At 40.8% G+C, this 19,831-nt stretch overlaps 2 protein-coding genes across 2 annotated transcripts; one reads left to right on the forward strand and one right to left on the reverse strand.

Annotated features, from left to right (window-relative positions):
* Positions 1-176: 176 nt before the first annotated feature.
* On the forward strand, positions 177-19,395 carry parp1 (poly (ADP-ribose) polymerase 1). Its single transcript, XM_022207005.2, has 23 exons — positions 177-430; positions 3,363-3,525; positions 6,554-6,669; positions 6,779-6,993; positions 9,720-9,810; positions 10,866-10,982; positions 11,291-11,467; positions 11,665-11,827; positions 12,038-12,178; positions 12,409-12,648; positions 13,145-13,210; positions 13,293-13,425; positions 13,529-13,724; positions 13,831-13,959; positions 14,652-14,735; positions 14,898-15,020; positions 15,122-15,250; positions 15,567-15,665; positions 15,836-15,988; positions 16,115-16,242; positions 16,341-16,402; positions 16,836-16,950; positions 18,600-19,395. Exons 1-23 carry the CDS (start codon positions 308-310, stop codon positions 18,679-18,681), a joined length of 3,045 nt encoding a protein of 1,014 aa, XP_022062697.2. The 5' UTR covers positions 177-307; the 3' UTR covers positions 18,682-19,395.
* On the reverse strand, positions 7,004-9,045 carry LOC110959980 (adenosine receptor A1-like). Its single transcript, XM_051960988.1, has one exon. It carries the CDS (start codon positions 9,013-9,015, stop codon positions 7,924-7,926), a length of 1,092 nt encoding a protein of 363 aa, XP_051816948.1. The 5' UTR covers positions 9,016-9,045; the 3' UTR covers positions 7,004-7,923.
* Positions 19,396-19,831: the final 436 nt, after the last annotated feature.

Below are 19,831 nucleotides of genomic sequence, written 5' to 3' on the forward strand. Positions count from 1 at the left end.
CTGTGCCCAAATGTCCTCCAATTTTGGAATGACCCTTGTATCTGATCCCTTAGTAAGAGACATACAATCCTTTCTTTTATTTATTTTTTTGTGTTCCAGTAAGCACGTCAGAGTGAGCACAATAGTATGTGTCTGAGTGAGACCTCTCCCTCTTCCTCCTCCTCCTCCTCCTCCTCCTCCTCCCAGGCACGCGGGCTGCTACGCTGCTCCTCGGCTCGTGCGCTGATTGTTGTGGCTCCTCGTCATCCGGATAAAGTTCTGCTAACCCCGTCGGCTCGCCTTGTTCCACCCCAGAACCACCGAACCAATGGCCGACACCCAGGAGGACAAGCTGTACCGGGCCGAGTACGCCAAGAGCGGCCGGGCTTCGTGCAAGAAGTGCAAAGAAAACATCGCCAAAGACTCCCTGAGGATGGCCATCATGGTGCAGGTAGGCATAGCCGCTCCGCTAGCTAGCTTAACAACACCGCGCAGTTTTGGCTAAATAATAACTGCGCAAACAAAGCGAATATTTATGAGCAGAATAGAAGGTTAGAAAACTACCTCTGATTGTTGAATCCTGAATGAGGGCCCGGTTTGCATTTAAATGGCTGACATTGTCTGCTGTCCACAAAGAGCCGCTGAGCCTTCCTTTAGTGTTGCATTCATTCATGCATGGAGTTATTCATGAAACTGAGCTTCTCATAATGATGATGTGCTTCTAAATTTATTGCACAAACCTCAGGAGACACACACCGACAGCACCAGACTGTAAAATCTGCTGCTGCCCCACTGAGAAGGTAATTAATTAAGTCTTAATAAACCTGCTTATGTGGCTGCAGCAGGTCCTTACTCATGGTCTGTGGAGCAGCTCCAGATCCACAGTCAGTGTCCATTTAAAGGCCAGAAGCACACTGAGGTAATGAGAAGGACACTTTAATCCAGGGCTGGCAAACTCATCTTAGTCCAGGGGCCATATTCAGCACAATTTGATCTCAAGTGACCAGTAAAATCAGAGCATAATAACATATAACCACAATTCCAAGTGTTTCCTTTGTTTTAATGCAAAAAAGTGCATTCTCAAAATGTTCACATTTAATTAATTATCTTTTTTTAAAAAAAAAACCATTACAAACAACCTGAAGTGTCTCGACCCTCCTTGTCTGAAAAGTACCGTTTCCTTGTCTGAAAAAAATCCAAAGAATTCAGCGAAGATTCCCAAAATTTCTTAAAATTTGCAAAACCTTCAGGAAGAAAATCCCAGTAATTCCCTAAAATTTACCTTAATTTTTTTATTTTAAAATATCCCCCAAATTTGGCAAGAAAATTCCAAATTGTGAATATTTTCAAAAAAGAATAAAAATCCTAAAAATATCTAAAATGATTACATGTATATCAGTAAAACTTTCATATTTTAGAAAACCTTTTTTTTACGTTTCCTCTGGCGAGCCGCATGTTTGCTTTAATCACTTCACTGATTATAACATTTTAATGCATAGCCATATTTAAAGAGACCATGTGTGTAAAATGAGTGGAGAACCTGTATTTGACACAAGTATTTTGCTTTTTTCTTATAGTAGTAATATAATTTCTTTCTTGCAATAGGGCTGGACAGTTTGATTGTTAATGCTACTTGGCTTAGTGCAACTTTTTCAGGACTTTTTGACAGTAGTTATTCTTGAATTAGTAGTAGATTTTTGCTAGTTATTGTCTACAAATGGGGTGGATCTGTAAAATAAAAGTATAGTTTTGAAAAATGAGTGTTAAACATTCATTTTCATAACAAACAAATTTATTTACTATTTTTTAATCCTTAATATGCATAATTTTCTTTCAAATAATGGCAAATATCAGCTAAATAATTATATTTTATGTGCGTTAAATATAGTTAAAAGGAATTGTTTAATTTTCCTCTCAAATATTTCCATTTTTGGCTTGTTTTTTCGTAATTAACATTCTTTTCAATTCACTTTGATTCACACTACCGTTCAAAAGTCTGGGGTCACCCAGACAGTTTCCTGTTTTCCATGAAATCTCACGCTTCTATTCATGTGCTAATATAATTACACAAGGGTTTTCTAATCATCAATGAGCCTTTCAACACCATTAGCTAACAAAATGTAGCATTAGAAGACAGGAGTGATGGCTGGAAGCAGAGTGGTCTAACCTACTTTGTCGTTTTTGAGAAAAATAGGTTCAAAGTGTTTTCAAGACTGGTCTAACTTTCCACTGTACCACTATATTCAGGTTGTGGGTTAGACCACATTGCCACTAAAATCTAAATCATAAAATGTAACAGAAGTTATATAGAACTCGGTTGTTTTTTTTCTGCTTCTATCCCCTCAGTTATCTGTTAAGCTCATCAAAAGCTGTTGTTGACATGTTTGAGTACGTCAAACTTGGCTGTTTAGCGCTTTAATTGCATTGAGTGTTAGTTTTTTTATACATAACGATGCAAACATCCTGAAATTTCTTAAGAAAAATAAGAACAACATTGTGCTTCAGTTTATCATTTATACATGACAACTTACAGATCACAGTTGATCACAAAAGTACAAAACTTTTAGTGACAGGTATCTGGAACTGGGCATAATACTTCCACCACTATGCTTGATGATGTTGCCACTGAACTAAAATCAGTTTGACCCCCCTGCTCTTGTCGCTTCATCATTTTAATATTGTTTTTTGTTCACTTCAGTGTTTCCCCTCCTATATGACCGACGAGGCGGCCGACATTGCCGCCTCACTGGTCCGCGCCCAAAAAAAAAAAAAAAAGTGCAAAACCCGCCGGACCGACGAGACCAGAAAGTCCGGACTGCCTGCCTGCCACCCTCCGGCGACAGGTGGCGGGATGATAGTATATATAGTGTATACCCCACCACCCACCCCACCCCACCCCACCACACCACCTCACAGCCATTTCAACCCAGGGGAAACACTGCACTTAAAACAAAGTGCAAATCTTCCCACTGAACCAGCAGTAACAGTGAAACTCATCTCAGTGTGTTCTTTTTTTTTTTTTGCCTGGTGTTCAGTCCTATTGTGCAATCCCACTAGTAAAAAAACAGTATGTGTCAGTAAGAAAAGAGCAGAACTTAATAAATATCACAAGCCATTGCAATTTTTTTGTCACTTCTGCTAAATCAATCTGCTAAAACAAGATCCTCCATCAGTAGAGATGCGTTGGACCTTTAAACCTCATGTAATGACCAGAAGGGTGTAAAATGGACTGTCTAGGCTTGTACGTAACACAGAGGTGTATTTTTCCTCTCATAACATGATAATTAAATATATGAGATAATAAAATGTTAACACCTTTTAGAACCACTGCTTCACTGTGAACACACTGACTATAAACACTGAGTCTTCCTTGTCTGTTCCAGTCGCCCATGTTCGATGGGAAGGTCCCCCACTGGCACCACTTCTCCTGCTTCTGGCAGCGAGCAGCAGCTCAGTCTACCGCCGACATCGCTGGATATTCTGACCTCCGCTGGGACGACCAGGAAAAGGTCAAGAAGGCCATTGAAAGCGGTGGAGCTACAGGAGGTCGGTGCTCTACTGCGAGGGTTTGACTTACGTTAGCCGCCGTGCACAAAGTTTTACCTGCATGGAGGAGTTTTTGGTGGCTTCCAAAGAGGAAAACCTGCACCAAAATTGTAACAATTTAAAATGTTTTTTGTTGCATTGTGAATTAGGGTTTCTTTTCTTGAGCATAATTGCAATTTTTTGTCATATACTACTTTTCAAAAGTTTGGGGTCATCCAGACAATTTCATGTTCTCCATGAAAACTCACACTTTTATCCATGTGCTAACATAACTGTACAAGGGTTTTCTAATCATCAATGAGCTTTTCAGCACCATTAGCTAACACAATGTAGCATTAGAACACAGGAGTGATGGTTGCTGGAAATGTTCCTCTGTACCCCTATGGAGATGTTTCATTAAAAATCAGCTGTTTCCAGCTAGAATAGTCATTTACCGCATTAACAATGTCTACACTGGAATTCTGGATCTTTTAATGTTCTCTTCATTGAAAAAAACTGTTTTTCTTTCAAGAATAAGGACATTTTTAAGTGACGTCAAACGTTTTGAACGATAGTGTAGGTCAAAAATATCAGTAAAATTGTTGCTCCAGTGCTTATTATACATTTCCCCTAAAGGCCCATTCTGAGACAGGAAAACTCCTACTACAGTCCCTTTATGGAAGCTGTGGAGCAAATTAATTAGTTCAATGTCATCTCGAGCTGAGTTATTGCAAGGAAACTTTGCAGATAATATCTTACACTCATGAACAGAGGCGCCATCAGTTCAACAGTGTCGGATTAGTTAATGATTTTGTAAACATTGCTTTGTAGAGACACACATCACCGTCCAACAGTAATCATAAAGTAACTCTTCCATTGTTGTAAATGTCTGTGTAGTATGAATCAAAGATTATTACCTGCCCAGTTGTGTAGATTTATAGGTCTATCAGTGGATAAACCAACTTTAATTACGGAGAACAAACATCCGTATAGTGGTGCAAAGAAAAGAGCCTCCTGGTGACCCCGGTGCAGCTTAATTAGAGATCTAATTCAAGCTGACGGGTCATTGGGAAATAAAAAGCATATTTTAATAACTGGCTATCAAACAGATCACGTAAATTATTCTGTAAACTAATACATTAAAAAGCAAAGCGGTTAAGGAGCGTAATACATGGTTGTTAATGACCTCATTAGTGAGTTCCTGGTTTGACCATTTGTTGCACATCTACAGCAAGAGATTTTAATATTTATTAGCTGACATATTGTAATCAAAGAGAACTTTTCAGATATCCACATCTTCATTTTTTGTAGGCCACGTGAAGGTCATTTTTACCATTCGTACAAATTCATATTTCCTGGGCTGCAAATATGAATTATAAAAAGCTATAATTACAGTTTCTCACTAGCCATAACTCCTAGTTCTTGTTCAAAAGGCTTTTAATTGACTTCAAGTCAAAATATCAATGAACGAGAGTCCTCGACTTATGTCGGAGTTCCATTCCTAAGTAAGTCGGTTTTCGAGCTAAGTCGAAAATGTAAACAAAGCCGTAACGTGCATCACGATATCGATCAGTTCTACAGAAAAGTCATGAATACCAACAACTTTCATGCATGTATGAGTCATTTTACAAGAAGATTACAGAATAAGGGGCGGCTGTGGCTCAGGTGGTAGAGCGGGTCGTCCAGTGATTGAAGGGTTGGCGGTCCTAGTCATGTGCTGTTGTGTCCTTGGGCAAGACACTTTACCCGCCTTTCCTCCAGTGCTGCTCTCACACTGGTGAATGAATGCGTATGAATGTTGGTGATGGTCGGAGGGGCCGTAGGCAGCCACGCTTCCGTCAGTCTGCCCCAGGGCAGCTGTGGCTACAAATGTAGCTTACCACCACCAGAGTGAGAATGTGTGAGTGAATGAATGATGGATCCATTGTGAAGCGATTTGAGTGCCCAGAAAAGCACTATATAAATCTAATCCATTATTATTATTATTATTATTATTACATTGCACTGTTTTTACAACTTGAGTGTTTTATTATCTCTAATTTCACTTCCATAGAGATGGCTTTCCTTTTCTTCGAAGCACTGCCATCAGAAGAGTCTGACTGAGACTTGGGAGCTGTAATGAAGTGCAAAAAGTTAATTAATGTAACATAATCCAAGGCCGTCTTATAGCGCCGCGTGACGACGTATTCTCCCGCTCCACTCACAAACTAATTCCACGTTACCAGTTCAGACGTAACGACGAAACGCCGTAGGTCGAGGACGTCGTAAACAGAGGACCCCCTGTAGTTCTTTTTAGATACCCTAAGTTTTAACAAGTCAGAACGACAGATGAACTGGAATTATGATTAGTGAAAAGGATTTTGTCGGATCCTCCAACTAGATTTGTGCTCAGTTACCACGTATTTTTTTAATATTGAATTAAAGTTTTGACTTGTCGAAATGATGCATCTGTAATGATGTAAGGAGCTGCAGCAGGTTTGCTTTTCTAACATACTGTGCTACTGAAAAAATTCTCAGCAAAAGTGTTTTACTGCTACGTCGGAACAGCCTGAGGGCAAAGTTTTAGTAAATGTGGACCACAAGTCTGTAAAGAATGAAGCTCTTATTCTCCACATACTCCCTGCTGATGAGCTCTTCTTCTTTCACAGCATTTTCTTACCAACCAGAGCAGCTGCCATTGTTTCTGCAAACACGGTTGAAATGCTTCGCCAGTCACAACGGCATTTTAGATATCTATATTAGTTTGACCTCTCCGAACGGAATTACAGACATCCCTGTCATTTTGATTAATGAAAATTCTGTTAATTACAAATTCAAACTCTTCACAATGTAATTACAGATAATCAAAATGATGCAGACTCGTCCCTATCCTTCCTGTCTCTCCACAATCCTTTAATAATAAATGTCGACTCAAAAATATTCCCCTTGTTTTAGCTTCTCAATTGCCTTTTTGTACTATGCTACAATAAATCGGGTTTGGAGTTGGTCACATCTTTGATCTTGTTTGTCAAAATGAGTCAAATAATCGGTCACATATTCTGTCTTGTAGGAAATAGAGACCAGAAGGGTGGAGCCAAAGGAGAGAAGACGCTGAATGACTTTGCGGTGGAATATGCCAAGTCCAACCGCAGCACATGCAAAGGCTGCGAGCAGAAAATAGAAAAGGTTTGCAGCCTTTTTTAGTGGTCACACAGAAAAAAACTGCTGTTTAAAAATAATAGCCAGTGTGAACATTATCAGTTGATAATTGAGGTCCTTTGTTTTTCCACTTCAGGATCAGATTCGTGTGTCCAAGAAAACCGTGGACCCAGAGAAGCCCCAGCTGGGTCTGATCGACCGCTGGTACCACACGGCGTGCTTCGTGAGCCGCAGGGAGGAGCTGGTCTTCAGGCCGGAGGACAGCGCCGCTCAGCTGAAGGGATTCAATGCGCTGCGGGCAGAAGACAAGGAGGAGCTGAAGAAGAGGCTCCCTGCTGTCAAATCTGAAGGGTGAGACAAAGATCGAGACGTTGAGAGATGTGGTGCCGTGAAGCGTTTAGACCAGGGGTGTCAAACATAAGACCCGTGGGCCAAAACCGGCCCTCCAGAGGGTCCAATCCGGCCAACGGGACGACTTTGCAAAGTGTAAAAATTACAGAGGTGAAACTGAATCCTCACTGTGAAAATATTTAAAGACATTGAACCTGGTGCGATATAATGTGAGTCAGCAGCTGATGCCCAGGAAAGCAGCAGAATTATGTGACGATCGGGATTGGTTTGTCTGTCTGTTAGAAACATTACTCAAAAACAGACTAACAGATTTGGATGAAATTTTCAGGGAAGGTCAGAAATGACTCAAGGACCAAGTGATTAGATTTTAGCAGTGATGCAGCTTATAGTCTGGATCCACAGATTTGTTAAAGATTTCTGTATCATTGTGAGATAGCAGCATGGCTGGTGTGGTGTGGTATGGTGTCAGGATTACTACACAGATGTGGAAATAATATAAAGTTATAATGATTTCTAGATCTTGACCGATTGTAAAATACTGTTCACTTCCAGATAGCTGTGACTAAATGTTTTATACCTTTGTAGACACACTGTGATCTGTAAATTGTAATGTGTAAATGATAGAATGAGGCTTAATATTGTTGAAATTTCACGTATTTTTTTCTGAAGAAACTTCAGGTTGTTCATATTGTTTTGTGAAAAGATACTTTATTAAACGTGACCATTTTCAGAATTGTACTTTTTTACACTAAAACAGAGGAAAAAATTTCGAGTTGTCATTATTTATCGGCTATTATGCTCTGATTTCACTGGTCCGCTCTGCTTAAGATCAAATTGGGCTGAATGTGGCCCCTGAACTAAAATGAGTTTGACTCCTCTGGTATTAGATGGAATCAAGTGTCACCGATGTGCTCAGGTGTGTTGTTTGTTTCAGGCGGCCGTTCCATCTCTGTCCTCAGCCTCTCTGTCTCCCACCGTCCTGCAGCACATAAAAATGGCCTTAAACGTGTCCCTGAAAGCAGTCATAGTGTACGCGTAGAGGAAGGGGTTGACGGCGGAGTTTGCATGTGACAGGATGATGGTGGTGAGCAGCAGCTCCAGCGGCACGAAGCAGCGCGGACACAGTAGCAGGAAGCAGTTGATGACGTGAAGCGGGATCCAGCAGATTGTGAAGAGGAAAAGAACCAAAAAGAGAGTAGTCGCTGTCTTCATCTCTCGCCGCATGCTGGCTGCAGTCCTCACTTGTCCCTCCCCTCTGCCGCTTCGCTCGCACGCAATCCGCCTCACCTGCCGCTTGACCGTGGCGAAGATCTGGGCGTAGATGAGGAACATGATCACTAGGGGTGTGAGCACGCAAGCGAAGAAGTTGAAATACACCATGTAGGTCATGTCCACCACCAGGACGAAGAAGCAGTGGCCCGAATCAGGCGGCGTCTTGTGCCATCCCACCAGAGGGACGAGACCGATGAGGAAGGCCAGCAGCCAGGTGGCGAGGATCACCAGCACGGCGTTGCGGGGCCTCATCAGGACCTTGTAACGGAAGGGCACGAAGATGGCGACGTAGCGCTCCACGGCCACCGCCAGCAGGCTGAAGATGGAGCTCTGGGTGAACATTATCAGGACGCTGAGCATGAGCAGACACAGGTAGAAGTTGTGACGCGGCAAACCCACGTCGGTCAGGATGGCGCAGGGGATGGCGATGGCGCCCACGCAGATGTCTGCCACCGCCAGCGACACCAGGAAGTAGTTGGTGACGGTGCGTAGTTTGCGGTTGATTCCCACGGCAGCGCAGACCAGCAGATTGCCGGTAATGGAGAAAAAAGCGATGATGAGCTCAGCCGCCATGTACGCCACGTTCGGGGAAATCACCAAGTCGGTCGGTGCAGGTGAAGAGGAGGAGGAATTGGAGAAAGAAGTCGTCGAAAACTCACGAGAAAGTTGTGTAAAAGAGTAAAACGGGTGGGATGAGCTGGCACTTTGTTGGAAAGAGTAGAAGTTCAACAATTCAGCTGTTTTGTCCATAGTTAGACCTAGAAAGAGAATTAAAATTCAACTTACAAGTCAGGCTGAGCTACTGAGTGCAGCAATAACATGCATCGTAGCAGTGAAATCACTCACCAGTCAACAGACACAAGGATCTGGAGATAAAAATGTTGGTCAAGAATCTGAAGACTCCATCAGTGCTGATCTGACAGCAGCCATCCTGGCATAAAAAACAGACGGATACTTCAGTTGAAAAACTGAACGATCCTGTTTTATATGTCCTCCTTCCTCCCTGATGTCAGCTGTGTCTGATAAAGGAGGCTTTTTGTTTTGTTTTTTTCTTAAACAGATCGGACAAGACTGAGTGCTCCTCGGTGATCATTAACGGAAAAGTGTGTTTCGGGTCTCGTGGGGGGCGTCCGGTACATTTTTCTTGTCAGGACAGAGTGCACGATACCGTCACTGCCGCCTGGGATCATGCCGACGTGCACCAGCTTGTGTTTGTGTGTGTCCATTAACTGATGGGGCCCTAATGAGTCAGCTTAATGAATAAAGGTGTCGCATTCCCACTTGTTTGTGCCTCATCCTGACAGTCGTTCTCTGTCCCTTTGCGCCTCATTTAGGAACTTAATTAAGATGTTTTTTTCACCTTCTTTCTTTGTCCTTGCTGAATTACTGGAGGCGAAGAAAACCAATTTAAGGTTGGATGAGACTTTTTCCTGAGTTTGTGTTTATGTTTACAGGAAGCGTAAAGGAGATGAAGTAGATGGAGTCTCAAAGAAACAGAAGAAAGAGGAAGAAGATGAGAAGAAGAAGCTTGAAGAGCAGCTGAAGGTACTTTTATTTCTCTCACATTTCGGAGTAAGCATTCAACCAAAGAAAATCCTCAAAGTCTTGTTTTTTTCTTGGAAAACGAAGACTAAATATAAATCTTGAAGTCAAACTGATCAGCCAGAGATTTCCATTTTTTCCAAAGTTGAGCTCCAAGTTGATTTCTTGTTTGATTTCTTCGTGAAGTTGGGTCCCCTGTGGTTAGATTTTGATGCTAGTGTCTTCTCCTCTTGTGTAGCATATTTGGTCTCTCCTCTTCTGTGTTTGTGTTTGGATAAAGGATGGAGCTAGCTACCCTTTGCAGAGACAAAGCTAAGTCATTTCAGTTTCTTTTTGCGAAAAGGCAGTGTTGAGGAGAGGAATGGACGGCAAGCGAAGACTACATCTCCTGAAAAGTGAAACCATACCTACTTTTTAACAAACTAATTGGTTACATGTAGTAAAAAAGCTTCACATTATTATGTCTCGATTAACTAAACTGGCTACAATGCACTGAATACACTGGACCCACTATGTTATTATAGTAAAGAAACTATTTATAGGATATTAAATCATTTTAATGTCATTATTTTTACCTAGTTGCTCGTGGACCTTTCTATATTGGTGTCATTTCTGAAAATAAACTTCCTGGTGATCCAAGCACATGAACTATTGAGAAATATAATGCTGACAAGTCATCCAGCCTGCTTTAGATGAGATATGCCAAGATGTTGTTGACCTGTGATGTTTACACCCAATTTAATGGACAAAGTGGCACCACGTCGATGACTTCTTTAACACAGAATCATCTAGTTTGGAGTTAATGTTCAGTAAATGTTTAATAAAGTAAAAGCAGCAGCATCCATGAGGTTTGGCATGTTCAAAGCTGTGAAAACACAGAATGTTCACAGGTTGTCTGTTCCATCATTGTCATTAAAAATACGATCCAGTGACAGCATAACAATCAATCAGTCGACCTGGGGACTGCAGCCTTAGCAAACATCCGTAATGTTCGGCGACCGTGTTCTTAATACATTTCCCTGTTTTTGTGTGTTTGTTGTAAATACATGTGTCTACAGAGTCAAAGCCAGCTGATTTGGGGAATCAAGGACAAACTGCGGAAAAATTGTTCAACCAACGACATGAAGGAGCTGCTGATTGCAAACAGACAGGAAGTTCCCTCCGGCGAATCCAATGTAAGAAAGCCTCGTCTCGTTAAATATTTACGTGGATTTCAATACCCATCTTATTCAGGAATAGCAATCCATACATTAAAGTTGAGATTTCCTTCATGTTCTTTTCATCTGATTAAAGAAGCAAATGTTCTGAGATGACATGTTCATATTAGTGCTGTAAAAGCAACACGTGTCCATTATAGCGTTCAAGTGTGCAGTACTTCACTGTATGTAAACTAAATTGTGTTACTAAGGATATTTTGTTTACTCTTTGTGAATTGACTCTTTGTTGCCATTAAGAGTCATTCTGAGTGTTTTTTGGTTGACAGGTGGTCGACAGCCTGGCAGACGGTATGGCTTTCGGTGCTCTGGAGCCCTGTAAGGAGTGCCAGGGCCAGCTGGTGTTTAAGGGTGACGCTTATTACTGCAAAGGGGACATTTCAGCCTGGACGAAGTGTGTGTTCAAAACCACAACACCAATACGCAAAGACTGGATCATCCCCAAGGTGGGTCAGCTCATTACGGGACTCCATTTGGCTCTTTTGTAATGACATTCTGATTGGCTCATGCTACTACCCACAAATAAAATGAGTAAAATTAGGCGGGGACATTCGTATTTGACTATTTACTGCTGCTTGCTTTGAGTTACAGCTGACATTTGGCTCTGATTTAAATACATTTCCATTAAAATCTTACATTTCAGGAATTCCACGAAGTCCCTTTTTTGAAAAAATTCAAGTTCAAGCGACAGGACAGACTTTATCCCAAGGAGGCTCCCACCAAACCTCTGACAGCGGCCAAAGCCGAACCTCTGGCGAGTGCATCGAGTGCGCCGACCGAGCGGCTGCCAGAGGGAGCACCTTCAGGTGAAACCAAGAGAAATATGTTAATATCCTGCATAGACATTAGAGTTTTACATCCTCTCTGTATGCTGAGGTTGTAATTTGATCCAGATGATGCATTAAAGATGCAATAAATAAAATACTTCATGGTGAAACAAAGACGTAAAGCTAAGCAATAAGTAGCTGTTACTGAAAGCAAATTGCGTCTTTTATGTGCGTGTTTTTACGCCACAGACAAACCTCTTACTGGTATGAAACTACTGGCTGTGGGCAAACTGAGCAAGAACAAAGATGATCTGAAGGCTGCTGTGGAGGAGCTCGGTGGAAAGATCACCGGCACAGCCAATAAGGCGTCTTTGTGCCTCAGCACCAAGAGTGAGTAACGATTCAACAAAACAAGAATTAATAAATGAGACCATAAGCGGAGTCCCATTGAAGAGCAACACTAAGAAGTTAATTTCCTTTGTACCATTTCAAACTATTCATCCAGCTTGAGCTACTTGAATTTAATTTTTTTAAAAAACAGGAAAAATTGGGGCATTCTAAAACCTTTGAATGTAACATTTCCAGATTGTAACGGTTTCTCTGTCCTCATGGTTTCACAGAGGAGGTGGAGAAGATGAGCAAGAAGATGGAGGAGGTGCGAGACGCCGCTGTGCGTGTGGTCTCCGAGGATTTCCTCACCGACGTCAAGTCATCAGGCAAAGCTCTCCAGGAGCTGGTCTCCCTGCACGCCATCTCACCCTGGGGTGCAGAGGTCAAAGTCGAGGCTCCGGCTCCGTCCACGGCCTCCAAGTCTGGAGCGCCGGCTGCCAAGAGCACAGGCAGGGTGAAGGAGGAGGAAGGTAAAGGCGGTTATAAAAATACCGAATGTTGCCGTGGCATGTGTCTACGAATGTTTATTTAAAGACTTGGTTACAGTTTGAGATTAGATTAACTTTGGTGATCAGACAGTGGGGAAATTTGTACGTTTGATCAGCAAGATAACAAAAATAAGACAAGAAAGACAAAGAGCAAAAAACAAATAGAAAAGAAAAAGATTGTAAAGACATATTTGTCACTCCAACTGTAGGACGTACATGCTGTGTAGAATTATACAGTTAAATAGTAAAGGCACTACATTTTGTTCTTGGAATGGAAAAGTTGTAGAGAAAAACCTGCGTTACATTTTGTTACTTGTAAAGCAATAGAGAAGTGACACATTATGTTATCACACTGCTGTAAGTGACAGTGAAAGGTGATTCGATTGCCATTCTGTTAAATTTGAATCAAAAATGAGTAGATCTGAATATGTTATTATTCAGTATGATGTTGTAAACAATTGAATTTTTTCCATTAAAGGTGGAAGCAAATCCAAAAAGATGAAACTGACAGTCAAAGGTGGAGCTGCTGTGGATCCAGACTCAGGTAGTCATGAGTCCCCTGGACTGAAAGTGTTGTGTCCTTTGTTTCCTCTGACTTTGATTGATGATTTTGATTATCGTTCTAGGTCTGGAGAACAGTGCCCATGTCCTGGAGCAGAATGGGAAGATGTACAGCGCTACGTTGGGTCTTGTGGACATTGTCAGAGGAACTAACTCCTACTATAAGCTGCAGCTGCTGGAGGATGATGTACAGAAACGGTAATCTCACTCTGTGAAGTGTCGTAACTTGTTTATCATATGTTATCTATCCATATACTAACTCACTTATATCTTGCGCTACCCCCCTGTCATGTACTTGTAGGTACTGGGTGTTCAGGTCATGGGGCAGAGTAGGCACCACCATCGGAGGCAACAAGATAGACAAATTCCACGATAAGAACTCTGCCCTGGATAACTTCCTGTGTGTTTACAAGGAGAAGACGGGCAACGGCTGGGACTGCTCCAACTTCATCAAATATCCCAATAAGTTCTACCCACTGGAGATTGACTACGGACAGGTACACACAAACCTGCATGAAACTGAAAGTACACACGCCACCGCATGTTTTCAGTGCTTGACCAGGGCTCTAATGCTAATGCTAATGTGCTAATGTTTGTGGGCAGGATGAAGAGGCAGTGAAGAGGCTGACGGCCACCGCTGGCACCAAGTCAAAGCTGGAAAAGCCTGTCCAGGAGCTAATCAAGATGATCTTTGATGTGGAGAGCATGAAGAAAGCCATGGTGGAGTTTGAGGTACGACTTTTCTACTCATAGTAATATGCATTCACTGGGCGCTTTATTAGGTACAGTTTGCTAGTAAAAGGTCGGGCGCCTTTTACCTTCAGAACTGCCTTTTTTCTTGGTGGCATGCTTTCAACAAGGTGTTAGAAACATGTCCAATATACGCTTTACAACATTCTAAAACTATAAAACACAGAGCGAACAATGATGATATGAGCAGGCATATGATATATTTCCTGAATTTTCTCACCCCTACTTCTGTTACATTTGGTTTATTGTCATAACAAAACACACATAAGACCTGAGGCCAGTAAGTGACACAACTGAATTTTCCCATCCGGTGTAGCTTTGATCAGCAGAGCCTTGCATCGTGGTGTTCTTGATTTTTAGATAGCTGGTGATATTGTTTCAGGAGACGAGCAGTGTCTGTTTTTTAAATATAATGTCTTTGTTGTTTCTGTCTTGCACTTTCCTCAGACACAAATAGAAATTACTCAGAAACTGAATAGCCAGCTTAAAAGGAATGCACCTCGTTATTATGATCTCAGTCATTTGTTTTTTTATAAAGAATAATTTCTTTTTCTTATTTTTAGCAGAAAAATAACAGTTTGTATTTTCTCCAGATGACAATTGGTGTTGATATCTCACTGTGTGCAGTATTTTTTTAAGATTTAAGAAGCTCATTTTCCCTTTTCTGTCTTCAGATTGACCTCCAGAAGATGCCTCTCGGCAAACTGAGTAAGAGGCAAATCCAGAGTGCCTATGCTCTCCTCACTCAAGTCCAGCAGGTCAGTCACCAACTATAGGAGGGTTTTTATCGGTGCCAATTTCTCTGTTGGATGAATTCCTGACATAATAACACAGAGTCTTTGTGTATTAATGGCTGGACAAGATATCTGTAGCATTGATCGTGCATCGCTTTGTCTGTGTTCATCGTATTTTCATCGTAGGCTGTGTCAGATCGTGTGCCCGAGGCGCAGATATTGGATCTCTCCAATCGCTTCTACACGCTGATTCCTCATGACTTTGGCATGAAGAAGCCTCCACTGCTCAAAACCCTGGACTACATTCAAGTAAGGACACGAATGTTCTGTCCCGCTGTGCTGTTTGTCTTTGTGTTAACATCTCACTGATAGGCCTAGAAGGTGAATTTTTTAAATGCTTCACTGTCCAGGCTAAAGTTCAGATGTTGGACAACCTGTTGGATATTGAAGTGGCGTACAGCCTGCTGAGAGGAGGAGCCCAGGACAACGAAAACGACCCCATCGACATCAACTATGAGAAACTCAAAACCAAGATTGAGGTAAAGAGTTTATCAGAGTTATTTTTGGGCATTTGTTCACTTTATTGGGCAGGTTAGTGAGGAAAGTAGGGAGAAGAATCGGAGGAAGACCTCCAGCAAAGCGCCGTGAGCTGGAATCGAACCCAGGCCGCTGCATCAGGAACTATAGCTCCTATTTATGGGTCGCCTGCTCAACCAGTTGAGCGATCTGGGTGCCCAAGAGAGTAACTCTTAAACTAGTGCTGTAAATAATGTTTTAGTCGTGGACAGTGTGTAGGATTGTGCTTTGAGGTTTGTCGTCGTATAAAAAGGAGTATGTTGTGTGTTTATTTCACAGGTTGTTGACAAGACGTCAGATGAGGCTGAGGTCATTGTACAATACGTCAAGAACACCCACGCTGCTACACACAATACGTACACGCTGGAAGTGCAAGAAGTAAGCTATTCATTCATTTTTACCATGACAACCGTTCCATTTAATTGTACTTTACGTTGTTCTGTTTTTAACAGCTGATTTTATCACAAACTTTCTTCTCCTGTGTACCTTTGTTGTCCAGCGTTAACTACCATCTCACCGTGCTTGCCGACTTTTTGCCGTCCTTTTAGATCTTCAAAATCGTACGAGAGGGAGAGCAGCAGCGGTACCGTCCATTCGAGGAGCTACACAACCGTCAGCTGTTGTGGCACGGCTCTCGCACCACCAACTACGCCGGTATTCTGTCTCAGGGTCTTCGTATTGCTCCTCCAGAAGCTCCAGTGGTGAGTCAGTTTGTGGCTTCAGTTTCAGTTCAAACTGGAGGGAATAGTTTTTAATTTACTCTTTGTTGTATTTTCACATGAATAACTCCTGTATTACACTGACGTTTTTGCTTCATTTTCCCCCAGACTGGTTACATGTTCGGCAAAGGTGTTTACTTTGCTGACATGGTTTCCAAGAGTGCAAACTACTGTCACACCTCCCAGTCCGACCCTGTAGGCCTCCTGCTGCTGGCCGAGGTTGCTCTGGGCAACATGTGAGTGACAATCCAAATTATTCAAAGAGTTGTCAAGTGTCAACCTTCAGAATATTATAATTGTGTTAATTAATGCGTAATTTTCTTTCTAAATGCAGGCATGAGCTGAAGAAGGCTTCTCACATTACCAAATTACCTAAAGGCAAACACAGTGTTAAAGGTGAGAATGTATGGATAGTATAGTAAAGGGGTATACTACATATATAGTATAGTACTGGGGTATTCTGCTAAAACTCAAAGTCGTGGAAACCCAGCATATATTTAGTTGATGATGCAGAAATCCTGTAAATATGTTTTTATATTTGGTCTGTTTTGGTCTTGCTAGTGCAGCTGATAGAACACAAATAAGAAAACTGAATTGCATTAATATGAATGCTCCTTTGAAAAGCTGTATGATGAAATAAAGCATATATACTGTGTATGTCATTGTTAGGGCAGGGTGTTTTGAGTTAACTATATACCAGATTTTATTTATGCACTGTTAATTCTAGTATGTGTAATTTATTTATTTGTTAGGTTTAGTTTGTGCTTTTCTTAAGACTTTCATTCATCTACCTTTTTTTTTTCTTTTTTTTACATTTTTCTCTTACCAGGTTTGGGTAGAACTGCTCCAGATCCAGGCGCTGCTGTCGATTTAGAAGGAGTGCAAGTGCCTCTGGGAAAAGGAGTCCACACCAACATTGAAGACACAAGCCTACTGTACAACGAGTATCCTTTAATATTAATCAGCTTGTTAACCACGCCTGACGTACGTCAGCGGGGTTGCTGCATTTGCTTCGGTATCTGGCTGGCTGGGTAAGTATGTATGTGTGTATGTCCGTTTAGATATCTCTGCAAATGCTGAAGTCAGGATAATCAAACTTGGCACTGAAGATCAGTCTAAGGTCCCCTGCTCAGTTGTGGAGTTAGAGATCAGCAGATCAAGTAGGGAGGGAGATACGTATGATGATCAAAACTGATACAGAATATCATGCATGGGTGTGGTTCTGCCCTCTACTGGGGGCTCGTCTAGTTTATTAATGTGATTAATAAATGCCCTTTCAGTGTACTTAATTCTATAAATTAAATTTTCAAATAATGTACTTGACAAAGAGTGAATAGAAAGTGTATAGAGTGTATAGAAAGAGCTTTAAACTGCTCTTACTCTTGTGCAAAGTTCTCCAAACATGTCATGTAAACTGAATTTTGGCTGAATATGCCTTACTGATTTAAAGATTACATCTGTATTGACATTCATTATGGATTGTCAGCGTTTCATAAATTCACAGGTCTAATTTATTTTTTTGCAACTTGGCAACCAAAATATAGAAATCAACAGGTTATTGCTGAACTAATACGTGTTATTTGATGTTTTATTAACTGTTTATTAACACATTCCTAAGAGCAAACCCTTACAAGCACTTTATTAAATGGTTATATGGCACTTACAAGAATTTATTCTAAGTAATATGTTTATTAATGGTCAATAAAAACCCATTAATGATGATTTTGGGTTGCCAGGTCCATTCAAAGGTCCAATTTTTGCTACCTTTTGCAAAGTATATACAAATTCGAGAGTTTTTACTGAATTTTAAAGTGTTTGTGATTATTTATTAACTGTCAGTCAACACCTCATCTTCACCTATGAGCACGTTTCCAATGGTTATATGGCACTTATAAGGGTTTATTGTAAGCAAAATGTTTAGAAACGGTTAACAGATCATCTGTTAATGCTTTATATATCATTTGCCATACATTAAGGATTATTTTTGGGTTGCCAGGTCCATCCATGGGTCTAATCTTTGCAACCTTCTGCTTTATTTTAAGTAATATGTTCATTAATGCTTAATAAATCTCCTGTTAATGCTCGGTCATACTCCCTCAACAATGATTTTTTTCAGTTGCCAGGTCCATTCATGGCTCTATTTTTGCATCCTGTCACAAAAAATGTACAATTTAAAGGATTATTACTGAGCTGTAAAGCATTATTATACTTTTTCTGCTTCATAAACAGTTTTTTTAAATGGTTGTATGAATTGTATAAATTGGTGAAAAGAAATATTCTGACGTACACTACCGTTCAAAAGTTTAAGGGCACTTAGAAATGTCCTTATTTTTGAAAGAAAAGCAGTTTTTCTCAGTGAAGATAACATTAAATGAATCAGAAATCCAGTGTAGACATTTTTAATGGAATATCTCCATAGGGGTACAGAGGAACATTTCCAGCAACCATCACTCCTGTGTTCTAATGCTACATTGTGTTAGCTAATGGTGCCGAAAGGCTCATTGATGATAACCATTATGCATAAATCAATCAAGGTAAAACATACAGTATAGTTATCTGTGCAGTTTGTTTTCTTTAACCACTGCTCTTCCAGGTACATTGTGTATGACGTCGCTCAGATTCACATGAAGTATCTCCTGAAGATCAAGTTCAACTACCAGACGTCTCTGTGGTGAGAAAAAAGGCCGCGATCGGTGAAAGAAAAGAAAAAAAGACCAGTGTTGCCTCCAAATGCACCCAGGCTTCATTCTCTGCAACAGAACATGTTTGGAAAAGGAGCGATGCCACACCACGCTCTACAACGGTCACTTTATTGCTTTGTCTTCAGGTTTATTAGCAGGCAGTCTTCCATAGTTGTGCGTTAGGTACTTAAAAACTTTCTGACTTGCTCGTAAAGACAGTAGTTGAAGCACAGTGCACACAAAAGGTTAGGAGATAAACTTCTGTAACAGTTCGTAGCTCTCCGTCTCACATGGTAACTGTTAATTTGAAAAGCATCTTGTGTTGTCATTCTTTAATAAACCCGTAGTTAAAACGGCATAGCACCACAGATTCAGACTGAATTTGGAGTTGTGAGCAACCAATCTGCAGACCAACGTTTATGTTCTTTTTTTTGCTCTGTGAAATAACCACTAAGATGCACATTTTGTAGACCGTTGGATAAGGAGATACTGTATAGGCTTTTACACGTGTATATATATTTGTTTTTGTTGTTTCTGTCTGAGGCCGTCTTTCTTGCTTTAAAAAAAGAAAAAAAAAAGACATTGCAGTCAGTGTTGATGCGAAGTATTCTGTAAAAGACACAACTGCCATGCTACATGTTTCAACTTTTTTTTTTAGTCTTTTTCTTGCTTACCTCAAACAAAATAAAACATCCTGAAAAAATTCCATCCCTGTGTGTTTGTGGGTCATTTTTGTATTCATGTACTGCACATTAAGGTTTTTCTGAAATTTTAATTCACTTTTTTAACATTGTTGGAGAGGTCTGGGTCAAATATTGTAGTACATGTTAAAGACATTTCTGGCTTGACAATGAATCTTATTCCTTGTATTTACACAAATTGAACTACTAAATATAATTTCCCCATTTATAAATACACATACATATGGAAATATGTGTGTATAGATGCTGTATGTTATGGAGCAACTCCAAGAAAAAGCTATTTGCTTCTGAATTAAATTATTAAAACGAAATATGTGTCAAAACGAAGGGCCTTATGAAACAATAGACGGTTATTGTGTTCCTGGTTTTTGTTATGAAGCGGTTTTTACCAGCATTTCCGGTAACGTTTAAAAGTAAAAATATGGCTTTATAGTGGCTAAATG

Source organism: Acanthochromis polyacanthus, chromosome 16 (assembly GCF_021347895.1).
Source record: "Acanthochromis polyacanthus isolate Apoly-LR-REF ecotype Palm Island chromosome 16, KAUST_Apoly_ChrSc, whole genome shotgun sequence".
NCBI lineage: Eukaryota > Metazoa > Chordata > Actinopteri > Pomacentridae > Acanthochromis > Acanthochromis polyacanthus.

Coding starts and splice junctions, on each gene's coding strand:
- LOC110959980 (XM_051960988.1), bottom strand. CDS start 9,015: ATGGACAAAACAGCTGAATTGTTGAACTTCTACTCTTTCCAACAAAGT.
- parp1 (XM_022207005.2), top strand. CDS start 308: ATGGCCGACACCCAGGAGGACAAGCTGTACCGGGCCGAGTACGCCAAG. Junction 12,649..13,144: donor CAGGGTGAAGGAGGAGGAAG/GTAAAGGCGGTT, acceptor TTTCCATTAAAG/GTGGAAGCAAATCCAAAAAG. Junction 16,403..16,835: donor AGGCAAACACAGTGTTAAAG/GTGAGAATGTAT, acceptor TTCTCTTACCAG/GTTTGGGTAGAACTGCTCCA.